The sequence below is a fragment of the Erithacus rubecula genome, assembly GCF_903797595.1.
Source record: "Erithacus rubecula genome assembly, chromosome: 25".
Classification (NCBI taxonomy): domain Eukaryota; kingdom Metazoa; phylum Chordata; class Aves; order Passeriformes; family Muscicapidae; genus Erithacus; species Erithacus rubecula.
In genome coordinates this window covers 2,411,442-2,432,673 of record NC_136677.1, presented here as the reverse complement: position 1 = coordinate 2,432,673, position 21,232 = coordinate 2,411,442, and the positions used below count along the sequence as shown (strand labels likewise).

The window sequence follows — 21,232 nt, the reverse complement described above, 5'->3', positions numbered from 1 at the left end:
TTATTTTGTGCATAGGAGGACTCATGCAGCCAGTGGCAGGAACCATTTATAAACATCAGCTTTGTGCACAAAAAACCCACATTTTACCAGTTGTGCCCCCCTTTCCCTTCACCTCCCCAAGCCCCAGGGAAAATCCTGAATGCACAGACAGGAAAAATGCACCTTGCATGGGGCCAGGAGGGCCTGGCAGCAATTTCATGAGTGAGTGTTTCAGAGAGAACAAGAATCCTGTGTCAACCCTCTTCCCCTAATTGAACTAAAATAAAATCAGGCTAAATAAAAGCAGGATGGCAAATCCTTTAAAATGAAGTGTTCATCTTCAGATGAGTCACAGGAGAGGCAGAGAGGGATCAAAATCTACTGAAGGACAAAACAAACCCCCCAAAATTAAACCCCCCAGCACATCTCCAATTTCAGATTTCACTGAAGAACTCCCAGCTAATTCCAACCTTCGCCTCCTAATTTGCTGCAAGCTGTTATAATTATTTACTGATACACTAAAAAATTAAAAATCCATTTCAATGCCCACATTCCCTCTTGCACTGAAAAACCACACGAAAACCATTTTTTAGCTGTTTCCTGGCCGTTTTTAAAATGGAATTTGTAGGATTTTTTTTTTTTTACCTGTGGGATCAAAGTCGTGGGTGCTGCTGCAACGTTCAACCTTCTGTTTCTTGTCAGCTGGAGACTCTCTGCTCAGAATGCTGCCATGTCTGGGGCACAGAAAAGGACAAAAACCTCAGCCCTGAGCCCAGAGAACTGTCACACAAACCTCAACCAGCTCTGCCTGCTCACCAGAAATTCACATTATAGCCCCAGGCATCGAGTTCCCTTGAAACATTTATTGCCAGGCTGAATTTGAAAGGGGGAAAAATGATCTGTGCAATCTCTGGGAGTGGATCCAAGGTTCCAGGACAGTCATGGTAACCTCCAGAATTGGGAACAGCAAGTGGAATTCTCTTTATCATTCAGCATCAGCCTATATTTCATCTTAAAAGCTAAATTAATTTAATGGGGAAAAAAAAAAAAATAAAACCTCTCATGAAATGTCCCAGCAAACTGTAAATATCTCAGGTAAAATTGGAGATTTAGAATATCCCCTGGAAGCAGCTGGACCATCTCAAATCTCAGGTAAGATGAGCCCCCAGCCATGTCACCCCATGCCAAGGACACCAAATAAATCTATTTTTGGCACCTTATCCCCATCTGGATATTGATTTCCTCACATCTGTAATGGCTACTACAGGTATTTGCTTTTTTTTTTTTTTTTTTTTTAACTTTTAAAAGCATCTCCCCTGTAAAAATGCTGCAGCTTAATTTATAATACAGATAAAAAACAAATTTCAGGAACTCACCTCGAAGGTTTTTTGAGAGGAAACCTGAAAAGAAAAAAAAATAGTTTAATGAACTTTTATTTTTCAATATTAGGTTTGATAGCAACATTAGTGCTTAAATACAAACAATTGTTTTACATTTCTCTGGTACCCTCAGTAAGAACAATTTCTATTTTCATGAAACTCCATAAACTCACCATCTTTGAGACAAGTGCAACAAGTTGAAATTAAATTATCTATCCCCAGTAGGGTTATACACACAGGTAACCAAAACAACAAATCCAAAATCGAAGGGAGAAAAAACTACATTTGTATTTTTAACTGAGGAAAACACGAGATTTATGAATCCAGGATTTTTTTTTTTTTTCTTGAATTCCTGACAGAACAAGGTGGCACCAAAATTTCTACTCTGATAAAAAAACAATTATTTCCTTCTCACACTTGCAAGTTCAGCTCCATTTTTGTTTTAGATCCTTCACATTTAGAGCTGTGCAAGGCAAGAACAGGTAACTTAAACCACTTTTTGTTCTAAATGAAGACTCTCCTGATGGTTTATAGCTCACAATTCCCCCTATAAATCTATATATAAGTTATTTTTAAAGCATTTTTTTTCTATTTATATACATTTTTTCAAGAAGTGCTGGGTTGAGGGATTAAAGGGAAGAAATTCAAGGAAAAAAAAAAAAAAATCCTGGATTCATAAATCTCGTGTGCTGACCTAAAAACAGCAGCTTCCAAATTAAGGGAGTAGACAAAGTTTGTGAGTGCATGAACAGCAAAAAGTTAATTAATTGGAGGGAAGAGGTGGCAATCCTCCTTCCTCCTGCCCCCCAAAAAATCTGTTTTATCTTAAAAATCTGTGAAATCCACGCCACATCTCTTCAGCATCCCACCTTCCCATGTACAGATTTCAGCCACTGAAGGAAGTGCAAGACATTCAGCTTGAATCCCAAAGGAAAGAAAAAGGAAAATAAAAGTCATCTCAGGCCATCCTAACCCTGCCTGAACCCTGAGCAGCCAACAGATGCAGCAATCAAATGTTTCACTGAAAAGCAGAAAAAAAAAAGGAATCCAGGGAAAGGCAGGAAATGATGTTTAGGATGAATTTCACCCCATTTTTTATCTGATGATGCATTTGAACTTTTGAGTTGCATAAAAAACACTAACACCACTGGGAAGTATTTTAATGAAGCATTTTCAGTGACAAACTTTATCCTACAGAGGTTCTTATCAGCACCCAGAACTGCAGCTCTGCTCCTGCAGCCACAGGCAGAGTTTGTAGAAAACACCCAGTGAGTTCATTTTTGGGCTGGTTCTGAGCTCTTTATTACCTGTGAAGCACAAATATCCCATTTTCCAATTCCAGAACTTGTGTAAAACCTTTCTGCTTATTATACCCAGGCTGGTGATTAATTCTTTAGGAAGGAACTTTAAAGATTTTGGAAATAAAGCAGTGCTGAAAACACTGGGTTTTGGGTTATTTTTGGGGGGTTTTTTTGGGTTTTTTTTTGGTTTTTTGGTTTGTTTTTTTTTTTGTGCTTTGACCTTACCAGTGAATATAAAAATCCTGTGGGGTGGGAGCCAAAACCCACAGCTGGATGGTACAAGGGGTCAGGATCCAGCTGCATCTGGAGAATCCTCCTCCCTGGGATGGGTTTGGGGAGCAGGGATGGGTTTGGGGCAGGGATGGGTTTGGGGAGCAGGGATGGGTTTGGAGCAGGGATGGGTTTGGGGAGCAGGGATGGGTTTGGGGCAGGGATGGGTTTGGAGCAGGGATGGGTTTGGGGAGCAGGGATGGGTTTAGGGCAGGGATGGGTTTGGAGCAGTGATGGGTTTGGGGAGCAGGGATGGGTTTGGGGAGCAGGGATGGGTTTGGGGCAGGGATGGGTTTGGAGCAGGGATGGGTTTAGGGCAGGGATGGGTTTGGAGCAGGGATGGGTTTGGAGCAGGGATGGTTTGGGGCAGGGATGGGTTTGGGGAGCAGGGATGGGTTTGGAGCAGGGATGGGTTTGGAGCAGGGATGGGTTTGGGGAGCAGGGATGGGTTTGGGGGGCAGGGATGGGTTTGGGGAGCAGGGATGGGTTTGGGGCAGGGATGGGTTTGGGGAGCAGGGATGGGTTTGGAGCAGGGATGGGTTTAGGGAGCAGGGATGGGTTTGGGGCAGGGATGGGTTTGGAGCAGGGATGGGTTTGGGGAGCAGGGATGGGTTTGGGGAGCAGGGATGGGTTTAGGGCAGGGATGGGTTTGGGGAGCAGGGATGGGTTTGGGGCAGGGATGGGTTTGGGGAGCAGGGATGGGTTTAGGGCAGGGATGGGTTTGGGGCAGGGATGGGTTTGGAGCAGGGATGGGTTTGGAGCAGGGATGGGTTTGGGGAGCAGGGATGGGTTTGGGGAGCAGGGATGGGTTTGGAGCAGGGATGGGTTTGGGGCAGGGATGAGTTTGGGGAGCAGGGATGAGTTTGGGGGGCAGGGATGGGTTTGGAGCAGGGATGGGTTTGGGGCAGGGAAGGGTTTGGGGAGCAGGGATGGGTTTGGAGCAGGGATGGGTTTGGAGCAGGGATGGGTTTGGAGCAGGGATGGGTTTGGGGCAGGGATGGGTTTGGGGAGCAGGGATGGTTTTGGGGAGCAGGGATGGGTTGGGGGAGCAGGGATGGGTTGGGGGAGCAGGGATGGGTTTGGGGAGCAGGGATGGGTTTGGAGCAGGGATGGGTTTGGAGCAGGGATGGGTTTGGGGGGCAGGGATGGGTTTGGGGCAGGGATGGGTTTGGGGAGCAGGGATGGGTTTGGAGCAGGGATGGGTTTGGAGCAGGGATGGGTTTGGGGATCAGGGATGGGTTTGGGGAGCAGGGATGGGTTTGGGGAGCAGGGATGGGTTTGGGGAGCAGGGATGGGTTTGGGGAGCAGGGATGGGTTTAGGGCAGGGATGGAGGCAGCAGACCATCCCAGCAAAGTCTCTGGGTGCTGCACAACCAGCACTCCACACCCTCTCCTGCCTTTCCTTTGCCTCACAAGTATTCCCTAAAATGAACAGAGCTGGAAAGGGATGGACTTTGCCCAGCCAGACTGAAGGTGAAGCTCTCCAGCCCCCCCAAAAACTTCTCCTCCTGGATCTGAAATCATTTCTGAGAAATCTCCTCCTGGATCCTCCTTGATCTGAAATCATTGCTGGGAAATCTCCTCCTGGATCCTCCTGGATCTGAAATTATCCATGGGAAATCTCCTCCTGGATCCTCCTGGATCTGAAATCATCCCTGGGCACTGAGCTATGAAATCCCAGCCATTTCAGCTGAGCTGAGGTTACCCCACTGATCCTTGCTGGAGAATTCAGTACCACATTCCTCCCTTTTCCCTTTTCCCATTTCCCTGCCTCAACACCACCTGGAAGCCATTCCTCATTTCAAACACTACAGCAGAGTAAAAACTGAATAAAATCCAATCCAAGACCACAGATTAGCTGCCATGAGTTTATCTGTGTTCCAACTGAAAATAATATTAATAATGGAAATAATATTAAATCTGACAGCAGCCCTGAAAATCCCCTCACTGTGCTACAGCACCCAGCACAACACAATTCAAATTAAAATTGATTTCACCTCCTACTGTAAACAGCAGCAAGAAGGGTGTGGTGAACAGCTGGAGCCTCAATTCCAAATGGAGCTGGCAAGTTGAGGCTCCATGATAAAACCCCTGTAGACATTTTGTCTGATAACTGATGAACATCAGCACATTTTCAAACGAGTTGTTCCACTCTCCCAAACACCAGCACCAATTAAAAGCCAAGTCAGATTTTGTTTTTAAAATGCTGGGTCTTGAATAATTGGAGTCATTTAAATGCATCAAGTGACTAAAAGTGTGTCTTCTTAGTCATGCTGCATTAGGAAAATCTATTTAAGTGAGGAAAATACACCTCCAAGTAGGAGCAGTGTGGATTAAACATTGTATTTCAGGTTAGCTCACACATATCCACCAGCAGTGCCTAACAACCACCTTGAAGCCAAGCAGAAAAAGGTAATTTGAAGACTTAATGTGTCAAAAAACAGCAGAGCAAGGGAGGATTCCCAGCTTCCAGCAGTACAAAGCATTCCATTCCAGCCCAGGAGGTTGAAAATATAGCTGACCATAAATAGCACAGATAACCATGCTGGGGCTTTTTCTTTATTTTATTTTTTTATTCTTTTCTCCACTACTAAAATATTACCAGAATTTGAGTATCTCCTATCTCCAAAGCTGATCAAAGAGAAAAACATTTAGATTCAGAGAAGGGCCTCAACCTTGGAAATATTTATTTATGTGCCTAACTTTAGTTGAAGGACTGCTCACATGTCTGAAATGAAGCTTGTGTGTGTTTGCACTGTGCAAGGAGAAATTACTCCAACTTGTGCCCAGATGAGTAAGAAATGTTGTGAAACCCATGCAGAAGGGAACAGCCAAAAACTGCTTGCTTGACAGAACTAATCTTTAATTAGGAGATGAACAGTTGCAATAGAAGCTGCTTCAGTGCTTTATTAGTTTCATTTAAATAAGATGTTGCTCTTTGCAGAAAAAACCTCAGAATGAGTTATAAATTTCCAAGAAAAGCAGCCAACACAAGAGATGATGCCAAATTCAGGAGGAAAAACAGTCCAGGGTTGGTTATTGATCCTTTTGACACATTTAGAAGGAGAAGAGGAAAACCCAAGGTTATCTCAAAGCCCCCCCAATAAAAACCCCAAATTCTGGTTTTTTTTTTAAATCTCATTCTAATTCAGGTTTCCACCAAGTCATGAGTCAATGAGAAACCTTTGGCCACCAACAGCTCCATGGATTTTGGTGAAAGGTGATTTTAACTCACTTAGAATTCCAGATCATCCTTCCACTATCCCAGGCTGCTCCAAGCCCACCCAGCCTGGCCCTGGGATGGGTGTTCAAGATTTTGGGAATGCTGAGTGAGATTGTTCTCTCCTCAAACAGATCCTGGAAAAACCAAAATCTGTTTCTGGGTGACAGGAGGAAATCACTGAACAATTCCAGGTCTGTTCCTAGTGCATCCAGCTCCTTTATTACCCATTAAACTTCATTTTCAACACTCTGATTGGACCTCACTGCCAGCACTCAGAGAAATTTTGATTGTAAGCATTGACACAAATGATAGTCTGCAAACAACTCCCAGAATTTCATCTTGGAAGAGACAGAATGAAAGGAAAACAAGGAAGGGAATCTATTTCAACAAAGGTTTTAGGGGAAGAGTGCTGACACAAAACAGCACCAACAGCACCTTTCCATGGAGCTGAAACCAGCTTTGTGTCCCAAGAAGGGAAAGGGGCAGTGGTGACAAGTGACAGGCAGATCCAGGGAAAATAGAGATGCAGGAAGCAGGAAAAAACAGCAATAACTGCAGGTGGAACAGCCCTGATCCAACACAGCCACCTCAGCATCAACCCCTGCAGGAGCTGCTGGCTCATCCTTTCCACTCATCCAGGCACAGGAGCTCCAAACCACCAAATAAATTTAAAAAATATTAAAAAAAAAGAAAAACAACAAACCCATTGCATAGTGATGGCAACAGATTGGAGCAGGGAAACAGGGATCCAAAGGGGGAGGGTTCCTGAGAGCCTAGGGATGGATTTTAGGGATTGCAAGGAGGCAGAAGGGAGGGTTTCTCCCAAAAAAAAAAAAAAAAAAAAAAAAAAAAAAAAAACCAAAAAACCCCCAAAAAATAATAAAAACCATTGTATACTAATGGCAACAGATTGGACACATGAAGCAGGGAAACAGGAATCCAAATGGGGAGGATTCCTGAGAACGTAGGGATGGATTTTAGGGACTTGCAAGGAGGCAGCAGGGAGGGTTTTCCCCAAATTCAGAAAAACAAAAACAAAAACAAAAAAAAACACCACCAAACCCAACAAAACCCATCCTGATGGCACTGGACACACAGAGCAGGAAACACAGGGATTCAGTGGAGGGTTCCTGGGAGCTGTGAGAGCCCAGGGATGGATTTGATGGATTTGATGGATTTTAGGGCTGCAGGGAGGGAGGCAGGCACTGGGAGCTCTGTTATTTTTGTGGGAGTCCAGGCAGCAGCACAGCTGAGGCAGTGACTCACTGAGGAATCCTCCCTGGCATTATTAACCCTGCACTGCCCACAGCTCCATGGGCAGGAGTTGCTGCCTCCAGAGAAGGAAAATTAAGGAATCCCCCTGAACATCCCTCAGTGCTGCATTTGCTTTAATAAAGCACCAGCAAGTGCCTCCCACTCAATATTCTATCATTTTTCAGGCCACTAATGTCTCTGCCCATAACCAGAATACATTCAATTTTCCTTTTAGCAGAGAAAATGCAGAGTAGCCAATAGAGCCCATCAGCACATTTCCTGATGGATCAGGAGATGGATCAATGCAAGGGACTGGTGCCATGGCAACCAATGTGCTGAACAAAACACTTCAACTGGGTTAAGATGAATTTGATAAAAATCAAAGTGTGGAAGGCTGGCAAGTTCCATCTGTAAGATGGGGAGGGTCAGGATTCTAAGGGAGAAGAATTTCTGCAGGGAAAGAGGATTCCACTGGTGCCTTGCTTTCCTCTTTGAGCTTCAAAAAAATTAAATATCTATATACAGATTTGTCTTTCATTTTTGTGGTTGGGCTCTGGGTGAGGATTGGTGAAGAGAAGGTGGCAGCATGAGAAGGGAGCAAGAAAAAAAAAAACAGCTTAAAATGATGAAAGAAAACCAATGCAAAGATAAATCTCCTCCACAAAACAGCTGTGCTCCATCCTCAGTGCCCTTCCCTGAAACCCCACGTGGGAAGGGTTTCATCCCCTCTGAGAACACCAACTCTGGGAAAAGGAAGAAGAAAAGCATCTCCAGAGAACTTCCATCCACAGTTCAACCATTCAACCCAAGCAAGTGCCTCAGCTATTTTCCATGACACAAGCACTTGGATTTTTCCAAGAGCTGATGTCAGGGCTTTTTGATGGAGAAAGAGCTGCATTTAGAGGGCAGGCAGGGAAGGAGGGATTCCCCAGCAGCCACTCTCAATGTGCCCTTTGTCTGCTCTGTGCTCAGGCCAGGACCCTGCAAGAACTCTGAGTCCCAGCAAAAAAACCCTCCAGAGGGAGAATTTTCATTTCCAGTGCTGTTCTTCCACTTCCAAGGCTCAGAAGCAGCAGCAGTTTTCCCCCTGGAGTTGTCACACAAGGCAATTTATTGTTTAATATCCCTACAACAAGCTGGAAGGAAATAAATAAAAATGGGGAGGGGGCACTGCAGGGAACACAAATAAACTCAAGTTGCTCATGTTTCCTTCATGCTGCCTTTAGATTCAGCCTAAAAAGGAAGATTTGAGTAATAGGGATAAGGTTTGGCCACTGAATGTAGCTCAGAGCAAGCACAAAACCTGCTCAGAAATTGGTGGGGAGCAGAGGTTGCCAAATCCCAAGAGATTTCCTACTGGTTTCCCAACGTGACTGGTTACAAATTACTGAATCTCTCAGTTTCCACCTCTGGGAAAGAAAAACAACAACAATATCAGCAACAAAAACAAAAACAAAAAAATTGACAGCTTCAAAACGGCCAAAAAAAAAAAATTTAAACATCACAAATGCTGAAAGAGGCTAATTGTTTTGTTTATTTTCTAAAAATACTTGCAGAAAATGTTGTCACAAAATTCACACAAAATGAGTGCATGGCAGAAAAGAAAATTGAGGGTTTGCTCCTTTTCAAGCTTTTACTGCATGACCCATTTAACACAAGTGACCAGGTGCAGGAGAAAGGTCAAGCTTGTGATTTCAGAAGTTATGACCCACTTTTCTCACTCATTTATTTATTTTGAAGTAGGCCATAGACAAATATTCCCAGGCCTAGAGAGCTCAAGCTTCCCTGAAAGGTGAAAAAAGCAAGAAAAAAGCTGAAATATGTGGTTTGGCCATACTAGAAGAGCCCCAAAATATCCAATTTTCTCCAGATTTTCACATCACCTTTACATCCTGAGTTTTGCTAATTGGAAAAAAGGAAGGAAAAAGGGTAGAACACATTTGTTGTGATTCACTCCTCCAGCTTTCACTTCTGAAAAAATCCTTTCCAACCCCTTTGCCCACAGCCTGAAAGAATCAAATCAAGCACTGGGGTTTCTTGTGCAGACAGGGCGTGGAGTCCAAATTAACCTGCCCTCCCCAAAGTGCAGCTAATTACAGGGAAATAAAATGTTTGCTTTGCTTGCCAATAATTGCAATGCAGAGCTGGCAGCTCCTCCTTCACTGACTCTGCAGCAGTGAGCTGCCCCAAAAAAAAATCAAAAGACAATTTTATTTTCCTAAGCAGAGCAGAGACCCAAAGCTGTGGAGTGCCAGGGGATTTGTTTTCACCTGACACACACACCCAGGGCTGGGATCACTTTTTTTTTTGCATTTCATTAGGCACCAAGCCTAGTTCCTTATTAATGCCATACCCAGCTTGTGGTTGTTATGAACCAGCAACGAGCCTGCTTGTGGAAACAGTCCTTAAAAACAGCAAAAGACAGCAATTAGGAAGGGAGGAGTGAAAAAAAAAAAAAAAAAGAAAGAAAGAAAAAGAAAAAACCAAGCCTAACACACAGCACATGCAATACAACTGGAAATGTAGCTTTCAAAATAGTGCAATGCTGCCTCCAATTAGGCTGCTTTAAGTTTTGCAAATATATGTACAGGGTTCAGAGGCACAGAGGAATATTTGGCCCAGAGTTCACATTTCTGGGCAGTGAGTGCAGCTGCCTGGCACAGGAACACCACACCTCCATGCCTGGAACCACTGAGACTGCACTGAAAAACCTGCAATAAGACATTTATTGCTCCTCCCAGGTGCCTTTCAAAGGATGTTTGAAAGAAGTGACAGGGCTGAGCTGTTGTTGTTTATCAGCTTTGGTTTGTTGTGTCCCTGTCTTCCCAAGGAGAATTGGGATTGTGCAGCCTGGAGAAGGAAAAGCTTTGGGGTGACCTCACTGTGGCCTTCCAGGAGCTGAAAAATGGAGACTTTTTGCAAATGGCTTCAAACTAGCAGGTGTAGGTTGGATATTAGGAAGGAATTACTCCCTGGGAGGGTGGGCACAGCCAGAGCAGCTGCCCCTGGACCCCTGAAGTGTCCAAGGCTGGGCTGGAGCACCTGGGACACTGGAAGGTGTCCCTGCCACGGGTCTGGATGATCTTTAAGGTCCCTTCCAGCCCAAACCACCCTGGGATTCTGTGATTTTCCCCTGGCACAGGTGTCACTGTGACCTGACAGCATCAGCAGCAGCACAAGAGCCCAGCAGCTCCTTCCCCTTGGCTTTCCACCTCCCAGAGCTGTTATCAGCTTGTCTGACCTACTGCACAACCCAAAGGTTTATTGAGTTATTCCTGGGACAAAGCAGGTCAGCAGGCACCTTGCCTTAATTCACATTTCCCTTCAGCCCTCCTTAGGTTGTTTGAAAGGTTCACATGGGTTTGCTGCTCTGGAAATGAAAGCCAAGACTCAGTTTATGAGTTCAAAGCTAAGCAGACACTCAACCCAAAAGCATTTCCAGCCCTGCCTTCCCTTTCCCTATTCAGTGATGAACCTTTGGCCAAATTACACCCATTCTGCATGGGATGTGCAGACAACATCCACCCCTCTGACCTCTGCAGGGCTTCTAAATATTTCCCAGCTGCCATAAACTAATTTACAGTTAATATGTCTAAAACCACCCAAAGGCAAAGTGCTCCCAGTGGCTTAATTTACACCAAGGGGAAAAATTGGATCCACAATTTTACAAAGGAAAGCTGCAGCATGGAGAGAATCAAGAAATCATTACCACAGTGTTGCTTAACCTGTGGTAATTCAACTTATTTTTAGCTCTTAGCCCTTCAAGTTCTACTCCTGTAGATACAAACACCAAGGGTAACCAAACTATTTGAGCCTAAATTCCAAGTATGCAACTAAATGAGCATTTCACCTTGCTGGCTTCCACACCTCCCAGCAGGGTTTCTGTCCCAACATTCACTCAGATTTTAGAAACTTCCATGGAAAGTTTCTCCACCATACATTGCAGTTCTCCAGAAGAAGAAAATGTGATGTCAGCTGAGCTATAAAGGGATTAGCAGTGCTGTATACTGGAGTTGAAGCTATCTCAGTTGTTGAAATGGCCTAAGAAAAAAGAAGAGGCTTCTGGGATCTTCAAACCAATTATTTCTCCCCTGAAATGCTGCTGTGGCCCATAAAACACAAGAGAAAAGATGCACATAGCACACATTGCATGAGGAGGGGAAAAAATGTACACAGGCATTCATGGCATGCTCTGCTCCTTCCCATCCCATCTCCAACTGCAGCATAAATCCAGAAAAACTGACTGGGGAGGAGTGGAGCACAACAGGATCAGGATTTCTCAGCAATATAAAGCCCTGTTTCTCCCAACTGTAAAATGGAAGATAAAAATCCAGGAGTGAACTCCTTGTAAAATGGCTCAAGATCCTGAGAACAGCCTGTGAGTCAAACCCAGAGCTATTAATAAGCCTCTGGATGTGTTTGTATTAGTATTTGCCTCTTGGGTCTCATAAAATAAATAAAAATACAAGCAAAAGAAGGGAAAAAAAAAAAAAAAAAAACCCAAACAAATGTTTACTCAGGAAAGCTCCCAGCTGCTAAAAGGTGACTGCAGCAAATTCCCCAAGATATGAGTGGAAATAACCAAGGCAGCAGAAACAGCAATGCCAGATTGGAGCTGTTTCCCCCTGGGGTCAGTGACACCTTCAGCTCTGGGTGCCTCCCCCTCATCAGGCAGGATGATGAGAATTGCCAGCCCTCACTGGCTGTATTTATATTTATATTTATGTTTAAAAAAAAAACAACAGATCATCACAGCCTTTCTACTGCATTTTCTCTCTGTGCTCATGGCTGTCACTGTATCAACACTGCCTCAAATCTGTCCACATCATCCCCGTGACACATACAATTTCTTTAAATTTTAGACCACTTTACAATAAAATGAAATAACAAAAACACATCAATCAGTGAAAAAAGGCATTCAGAAAAATAAACCCCACCCAGAAACATTCAGAGATGGTGGCTTAAGCACCAACAGCTAATTTAACATCAACATGCATAAAATATCAGCTTATCAAAAATCCCATTGCCTGTGGCTGGTGAGGAGGGTCTCAGATGGAATTATTGGGAAATGGAAAGAAGGGAATGCTGTCAGCATCTAAAGCATCTTTCCATGTTTTCCAAACCTTTGTTCTTGAGCTCAGACACCAAGACACAGATTTTTTTTCACAGCAAACATTAAACTGGCCATTTTCACAGCAAAAATATAAAGGAGTAACTCAGGTTGACACAGCAGCTATTAAAACAGGAAGGAAAAAAAACAAAAAAAAAAAAGAAGACAAACCTCCCCTCCCACCCTTTTTTCCAGTAGATATTAAAGGAAAAAAAAATCCTTTCTCTGTGCTCTGCATGCAGGGAAGGCATTCCTGGCTCAGGAATAGGAACAAAGGCTCTGTATTACCTGTTCTACATGCCAGAGTCAGCTGAGCAGGGCCATCCCAAAAGCCCATTGCCAGGGGAGTGCTCTGATCCCAAATCCTCCCCAGCAGCCTGAGACTCTTTGGAAGCTTCCCGGGGTTTCCAGGCTGGGTATCCTTGGGAGGAATCTGCCTGATTTATTCCCTGACCACTCATGGGAAGGAAGAAAACTCCACCTCTTCTCTCCCACCTCCTCCCAGCCAGGGCTGCTCATGGGCACAGGGACAGCAGCAGCAGGGAGTTTAAAATCCAGCATTTCCAGCTGAAAAAAAATATGTATATAAGTGTGTTTATGTGTGTGTGTAGGGGATGGATGTGTTTGTTCTGTATGGGTATTTATATTTATAGGGATGTGGAAAAAAATATGTATATAAGTGTGTTTATGTGTGTGTGTAGGGGTTGGATGTGTTTGTTCTGTATGGGCATTTATATTTATAGGGATGTGTTTGTTCTGTGTGCATCTAAATGCTTGTATATATATAAATATATATATATATAAAAATATAGATTTGTGTGCATTCCTGCCACAAAATCCCAACAGGAGCTGCATCACGAGGCACAGCAACAAAGGCTTGGCAGAGGGCACTGAGATTTTTTTATTTTTTTTCCCCCCTTCAATCCACTCCCAGCCTTTGGCAGGGTCACATTTTACCTTTCTGCAATGTGTAGCACCTGGGAAAACACCAAAAAAAAAACCCCAAACCATACAGGAAAACACAACCTGGGTTGTTCCAGGAGTGGGGAATAATGAATAAAGCAGAATTGTGCTCTGCCCATCCCTGCCATGCACAGAGGGAATCTCAGAGGTCAGACCAGGGGGATTTTGAGCTTCCCCAAGTGCTGCAGCCCCAGGGGAGGATTGCAGGGTGAAGGGGCTGTTTGCTTTTTCTGCCCCAATAAACTAATGAAGTTTGGGAGCAGTGCTGGATAGAAATTTCTTCACGCTACACTGTCTGTTTGTGTTTGATTAATGTAAATCTTCCCAGGGCCCCGGGCTCCTGCTCTCCATTAACAAACTGCCAGACAGAGCAGGCAAAAACCAACATCTCTATTTTAGTCCTTGCCATAAACCCCAAAGAACTCCACCAAACTCATTTTTGGGGATTTGACTTCAATTATCCTATTCCTCATTAAATTCCGCCTTTTTTTTTTTTTTTTCCCCTATTAAAAAATGAAACTGCAGCAAACCACTTTAATATATTAATAAGAGTCATTTTCTTCTAGCATTTCCTCAGTTCTCATGATCAAATTTTTTAAGGATGCTGGTACCAAACATCATCTCCAAGCCACAACTGCAGCAAGGCTGTAATTACCCAAAAAGACAGGAAGCCAAAAAAATCAACTCCTACCCCTCCATCTTCCTGCTCCATCCAATAATTTCCCAGCCAGAACTTGTATTTTCCATGCTTCTCCCTTTGCATTATCATTTTCAAAATAGCAGAGGGCTCCTCCTTCGCATTGGTTCCTATTTTGAAACCTTTGCCCAGCTCCTCAATTTTCTAGGAATTTCACAAATCAGAAAATGTCAGTGCTCCAGATGAAAATGGTAAACCAGAGGGAAGGAGAAAATCCAGCCAGGGGATCAAAGCTTGGGAAGCACAAGGGGAAAAAATGATCAATATTGGGTTTTTTTTTAACCAATGTGGAATCACAGAGCCAAGGAAAAGGGGTTCTGCCTCTGCTGACAGTGTCAAAACAGAGATTTTTTAACTTGGGTTACCTTCTAAAATCAAGAATTTCCACATTTTTCTCCCTAATCTTCCTCATCATCAAGTGAAACACAGATGGGACAATCTGACAGATCAATAAACTTCAATTTACTAAACAATATTTTGGTTTAAATATTGGTATTTCCCATTTCCTTCACTGTACAGAGCAAATTCTCATTTCTCAGCTGCCTCAGTTTACCCTTATCACCAATTTATTATTGCAGGTTGTTTTGTAATCATAAAAATATGTAAAACATTATAAAGCATTATTTTTACCTATTTATGTATTTCATACATTTATGTCTTTACATATACATATATGTATTTGTGTCATATATATTTATATTAAAAATCCTTTCAAAAACACTCCAATTCACCCATTTTAAATTTTCATGCAAAATATTGAACTTGAAGTCATTGAAGTCAGTGAGGAGGAACCAGGAATACAAAAGGAATATATTCAAAGCTTTTAACTCAGAAGGGACATTTCCAATTCCCTGAAACATAATAATTCTCTTACTGGCATGAGCACTTGGGAAAATAAATGTATTTCTACCATAAAATAAGCTGAAAAGAGTCAAAAATGGATATTGCAGCTTCTCTTTGTTATAAAGGAGTCAAAGAGACTTTGAAGAAACCAAATAAAATTTCAGTCTGATCAGGAAAAACATTTAGTATAAAAAAAATGGAGTTTAGGGCAGAGTCATGTAAGACTGAACTGCTGTTTGTAAATTTATTTTTTTTTTCCTTATGGCAATAATGAACTTTAAAAAAATGACAGAATTAATTTTGATTTCTATTTTATCTACAGTTTTTGGGAGAAAGCAGCACAATACATCCCTTTTAAGTGCAAACCAAGGCAGCTGCCAGGAAACATTGTAAAAACAAGAAAAATTCAGGAATGGAAGCTTCTATCTTGCTTCCTACTCTGATTTCCCAGATTTCCTTCCCCCAGTCACAGGACATAATAAGAAAACAATTTGGAGGAGGGAAAAAAAAAAAAATAAAATGACCATAAAAAGCAAGAAAGTCTGATGCAATCAGGTTTTTAGGAGAAATTAGAGATAGCCAAGAAATGGGGAAGAGTGGAAATGAAATATCAGTGTTTTAAATCCACAGGGATTTCTACAGTCCTGACAACAGCAGGAAAGGAGGACAAGGAAAAAAAAATACATAATTAAAAGAGAAATCTCTCCTAAGAAATGGGAAAGATGGGGTAGGAATAAGTAGTGAACAGCTCATTTAGAGAGTTGTGTTTGCCTATTTAGAATAAAGAATAATAAAATGCATGAAAATTAAGTTAAATAAGTGTTTCTAAACCATCCCACAAGTCCCAAACCTGAATATCCCAGGTCACACTTTCCAAAATTGTGACACCTCCATCCTTCTTTGCAAGGAACAGCAACTCTGGTCCCCAAAATTTGGTGTTGAGGAATTCCTTCCTCCTTGCAAAGCTCCTCTCCTTGTTCAGTCCCAGCTCTGTGCTGCTCAGGCTGGCCTTTGGTAAATATTTACACACAATTTCCAGACCTTTAGCCCAGCAAGGAGCCAGGCCTGGGAACAGCAGAACTTCCCAGAGGGAGGAAAATGTATGGAAACACAGAGAGCTGTGCAGGGATGCAGGAGGAGCTCAGCACCCCAAACTCTCAGCATCCCAAACTCTCAGCATCCCAAACTCTCAGCACCCCAAACTCTCAGCATCCCCAAACTCTCAGCATCCCAAACTCAGCACCCCAAACTCTCAGCATCCCAAACTCTCAGCATCCCAAACTCTCAGCATCCCAAACTCTCAGCACCCCAAACTCTCAGCAACCCAAACTCTCAGCTCCCCAAACTCTCAGCACCCCAAACTCTCAGCACCCCAAACTCTCAGCTCCCCAAACTCTCAGCTCCCCAAACTCTCAGCACCCCAAACTCTCAGCACCCCAAACTCAGCTCCCCAAACTCAGCTCCCCAAACTCTCAGCACCCCAAACTCTCAGCACCCCAAACTCTCAGCTCCCCAAACTCTCAGCACCCCAAACTCTCAGCACCCCAAACTCTCAGCACCCCAAACTCTCAGCACCCCAAACTCTCAGCACCCCAAACTCTCAGCTCCCCAAACTCTCAGCTCCCAAACTCTCAGCATCCCAAACTCTCAGCACCCCAAACTCTCAGCTCCCCAAACTCTCAGCACCCCAAACTCTCAGCACCCCAAACTCTCAGCTCCCCAAACTCTCAGCATCCCAAACTCTCAGCATCCCAAACTCTCAGCACCCCAAACTCTCAGCATCCCAAACTCTCAGCTCCCCAAACTCTCAGCACCCCAAACTCTCAGCATCCCAAACTCTCAGCACCCCAAACTCTCAGCATCCCAAACTCTCAGCACCCCAAACTCTCAGCACCCCAAACTCTCAGCTCCCCAAACTCTCAGCACCCCAAACTCTCAGCACCCCAACTCTCAGCTCCCCAAACTCTCAGCACCCCAAACTCTCAGCACCCCAAACTCTCAGCTCCCCAAACTCTCAGCATCCCAAACTCTCAGCACCCCAAACTCTCAGCATCCCAAACTCTCAGCACCCCAAACTCTCAGCACCCCAAACTCGCAGCACCCCAAACTCTCAGCTCCCCAAACTCTCAGCACCCCAAACTCTCAGCACCCCAAACTCTCAGCACCCCAAACTCTCAGCATCCCAAACTCTCAGCACCCCAAACTCTCAGCGCCCCAAACTCTCAGCACCCCAAACTCTCAGCATCCCAAACTCTCAGCTCCCCAAACTCAGCACCCCAAACTCTCAGCTCCCCAAACTCTCAGCACCCCAAACTCTCAGCACCCCAAACTCTCAGTATCCCAAACTCTCAGCATCCCAAACTCAGCACCCCAAACTCAGCACCCCAAACTCTCAGCTCCCCAAACTCTCAGCTCCCCAAACTCTCAGCTCCCCAAACTCTCAGCACCCCAAACTCAGCACCCCAAACTCTCAGCACCCCAAACTCTCAGCTCCCCAACTCAGCACCCCCAAACTCTCAGCTCCCCAAACTCTCAGCTCCCCAAACTCTCAGCACCCCAAACTCTCAGCACCCCAAACTCTCAGCATCCCAAACTCAGCACCCCAAACTCTCAGCACCCCAAACTCTCAGCTCCCCAAACTCAGCACCCCAAACTCTCAGCTCCCCAAACTCTCAGCACCCCAAACTCTCAGCTCCCCAAACTCTCAGCTCCCCAAACTCTCAGCACCCCAAACTCTCAGCACCCCAAACTCTCAGCACCCCAAACTCTCAGCTCCCCAAACTCTCAGCACCCCAAACTCTCAGCATCCCAAACTCAGCACCCCAAACTCTCAGCACCCCAAACTCTCAGCACCCCAAACTCTCAGCTCCCCAAACTCTCAGCTCCCCAAACTCTCTGCACCCCAAACTCTCAGCTCCCCAAACTCTCAGCACCCCAAACTCTCAACTCCCCAAACTCTCAGCACCCCAAACTCTCAGCTCCCCAAACTCTCAGCATCCCAAACTCTCAACTCCCCAAACTCTCAGCACCCCAAACTCTCAGCACCCCAAACTCTCAGCACCCCAAACTCTCAGCATCCCAAACTCAGCATCCCAAACTCTCAGCACCCCAAACTCTCAGCACCCCAAACTCTCAGCACCCCAAACTCTCAGCACCCCAAACTCTCAGCACCCCAAACTCTCAGCATCCTGCTGGGATGTGGGAAGATTCCAGACCTGCCCCTGCATCCCTGGAAATGTCCAACCTGAGATCATGGAAAGTGTCCCTGCCCATACAAAATCATATTTAAGGTCCCTCCAAACCCAGCCCAGTCTGAGATTCCATGCTGTGATATTCAGAATTTTTGGGAAGTTCAAACAGGTCTGGATGATTTTAAAAAATCTGTTATGGGCACAGAATTCCATATAGGCACCACCAGGATATGGAGTAGAGGAAATGTGCATTTTTAAGCAGTGAGCCCCTAACATTGTAACACATCAGTAAATAAATAAAAAGCTTGCCAACACATTTTATTAGCCCCAAAAATTCTCTGTGAGAGAATGGCTGCCCAGTTCCCCCAACAGAATATCCAAATATTCCACAGAGCTTTAGATTAGCACTGACCCTCATCCCTTTTCTTTGGGTTCAGAATTTGTCCCATTTTTATGTCAAGGAACAAAACTCATCCCACAAATCCTAAAACAGGAACAGAAGATGCTATGGGTTTGGGTTTTTTTTTTTTCTTTTTTCTTTTTGAAAGAATGTGTCAATATAAAAGTACAGACAAGAAGAAATGTGTAAAATCTGATTTATTTCAGCAAGGACTGAGTCCACTCAATGACCTACACCTTTCAGACACATCTGAGAAACACCTGAGTGTTTTCAAGCACAAAAATCACATTTCATTCTGTCAGCACATCCCACAAAAAACCATAAAGGTGCTACAGGCACAGAACTGCACTTTAATCAAGCATGGGGAATTTTAAATTTTGGGTTTTTTCCATCGAAAAAAAGAGTTTGTGTGTTGTTTCAAAATTTTTTTATTGCTTTCAGGTATTCACAAACAGGACTGAGAAATTTTCTCTCTGGATATGTTTCATGGAAAGCAGGAGACAACCTGATGAACAAATTGAGTTAATATTTCATTTGAGTATCCCAGCTATGCTGGCTTACATAAAAGGCAGTGGAAATTAAAGACACAGAATTTCTGCAAGTCAGAGGAGACAACTTAAGGACAGCTTAGAGCAGATAAAATAATCATTTTCCAAACCCACTGTTCACACAGACAAACCCTTCATTACTTCAGCTCCTTCAATTACTGGAATTGAGCTGGGAAAACAGAAATCTGAGGTGCAGAAACAGGAAATTGTTTTTGCAGTAAAAAAAAAAAAAAAGGAGATGAAGAATTGAAGTGGGAATGTTGACCAGATCAGCCATTCTACCTCACATCACTCCTCTTTTAAAAAATAAATCTGTGGCACCCTGTGATGTACAGAAAATATCACAGGTATTTGGCACTTACTAATTTATTTGGGAAGGCAATGAACATGCCAGAATCCTGCAAATTTTCCATTTTTCACAGCATTTTGCTATATAAGAGTTCAACAAATGTTTTGAGGATGGAGATGAGATTGCCTTAAGAAAAACCCTCAATTTTTCAAGTACAGCCATGGTAGCAATCACTGAGTGAAACCTGAGGACAGCATCTGCACCATGCCAGGGAAAATTCAAATTATAAAAAATTCCAATTAAAGCTGGCACAGAAGAAATAAAAGATTCAATCACAAGCCACAAAGGAAAAAGTGAAGGGGATTTAGACAGGGGAGAAAGTGATGAAGTGAGTGGGTGGGGGAAAAAAAAAATCAACTTTATTGCTGGAGATACAACTCCATTTATTATTTAGGATGAATCACCAGGCAAATGCTGTGCTCTGGACAAAACCCACCTCGTGGGCTGCAGGCAACTGAGCAAAAAAACCAGATCAGCACAAGTCAGGATTAGACTGGCAGCCCAGTTTAGAGTCAATCATTGCAAGGCTGAACCACAGGGCTGCATTAACCCTCAGCTAAGTGCTTTAAAAATCAGCCCTCAAAAAAAAATATATAAAAAAAAAAAAAAAAGAGAAGACTGAATCATTAAAACTTTCAGCACAGAATTTTAACTTTGCACATTTGCTGCTAATAGATATTACTGGAGTGATCTAAGCCAAGAAAAGAATTACAGCAAATTATCTTTTTTTTTTTTTTTTTTTACTGTGTCACACAACAAGCAGCTGAATGGTTTCTACAGACAGTAATTAAAATGAGAAAGTTCTGGTACAAATATGGAAACTGATTAAAAGCCAGCTGTAAAGTCTGCTAAATCTGTGATAAAAAAATAAATCTGCAAAAGCAAAACATGAAAGATCCTTTATGAAAGAGAAGCCTCTTTCAGTTTCATTGTCTGGGCTGATTTCTGGCATAGGAAAATGGTTCTATGGAGCTGCATTGAAAAGGTCACAGTTTCCTTCCTTGATCTTTTACTATGAACAATTTTAGAAGGCATTAAAACATTTCAGAACAGCCTATCTAAACAAAATTTTGCTTATCCTGTCATTGAATTAAGTTCAACCAATTCCAGTAAGTCTGACCATTTAAAAAAAAATAAAGTCCCCCCAAAGCAGCTTCAAAAATCTAATATTTATGTCAGGCACTAAATGCAAACTTGAGGCCACGCCAAAACAGCATAAATTAGATAAATATTAAAACAAAATTATTATTCTATAGCTGAAAAATTGTAAAGAAACTCCATTTGCTAAGACAAAAATCTATTTCATTCCATTTCATTCACAGCAAACTGTGTCATAATTCACAGAGAGATAAAACCCACAAGTCTGATTCCATGGAATTAGCACTCAACACTTTGTTCTGCTTCACTCCAGGGCTGGGAATTGTCAGCAATAAATAATTGCAGGTTCATAAACCTCAATGAACTGCTCACTGTTTGTGAGGTTCTTTTAATTCACTATAAACTTCATCCCAGCCCAGTTTTACATAAAGGGAGTCAAGGACAGGATCAACATCCAAATGTTGACCCCAGCAGCAAGTCAGGACTGGTTTTATTTTTCTATCCCACACCTGCAGCTTTACAGTCCTGAATTCAAAAAGCAGGGAAGAAAATCTCAAATAAAAATGTGAGGCAGCAATAGCTGTGCTCACAGCCCAGCCTCTGAAAAGGCAAAATTCTGGAGTATTT

The 21,232-nt window shown here is 43.3% G+C and overlaps 1 protein-coding gene across 1 annotated transcript in view; it reads right to left on the bottom strand.

Moving 5' to 3' along the window:
• Window positions 1-21,232, bottom strand: part of ARHGEF12 (Rho guanine nucleotide exchange factor 12) — a 71,493-nt gene that overhangs the window by 36,636 nt on the left and 13,625 nt on the right. Inside the window, exons 2-3 of the mRNA XM_079326803.1 lie at window positions 1,356-1,379; window positions 625-713 (exon numbers count right to left, since the gene is read on the bottom strand). Of these exons, the coding sequence (XP_079182929.1) occupies window positions 625-713; window positions 1,356-1,379 (113 nt within the window). The remainder of the gene's footprint in view (window positions 1-624; window positions 714-1,355; window positions 1,380-21,232) is intronic.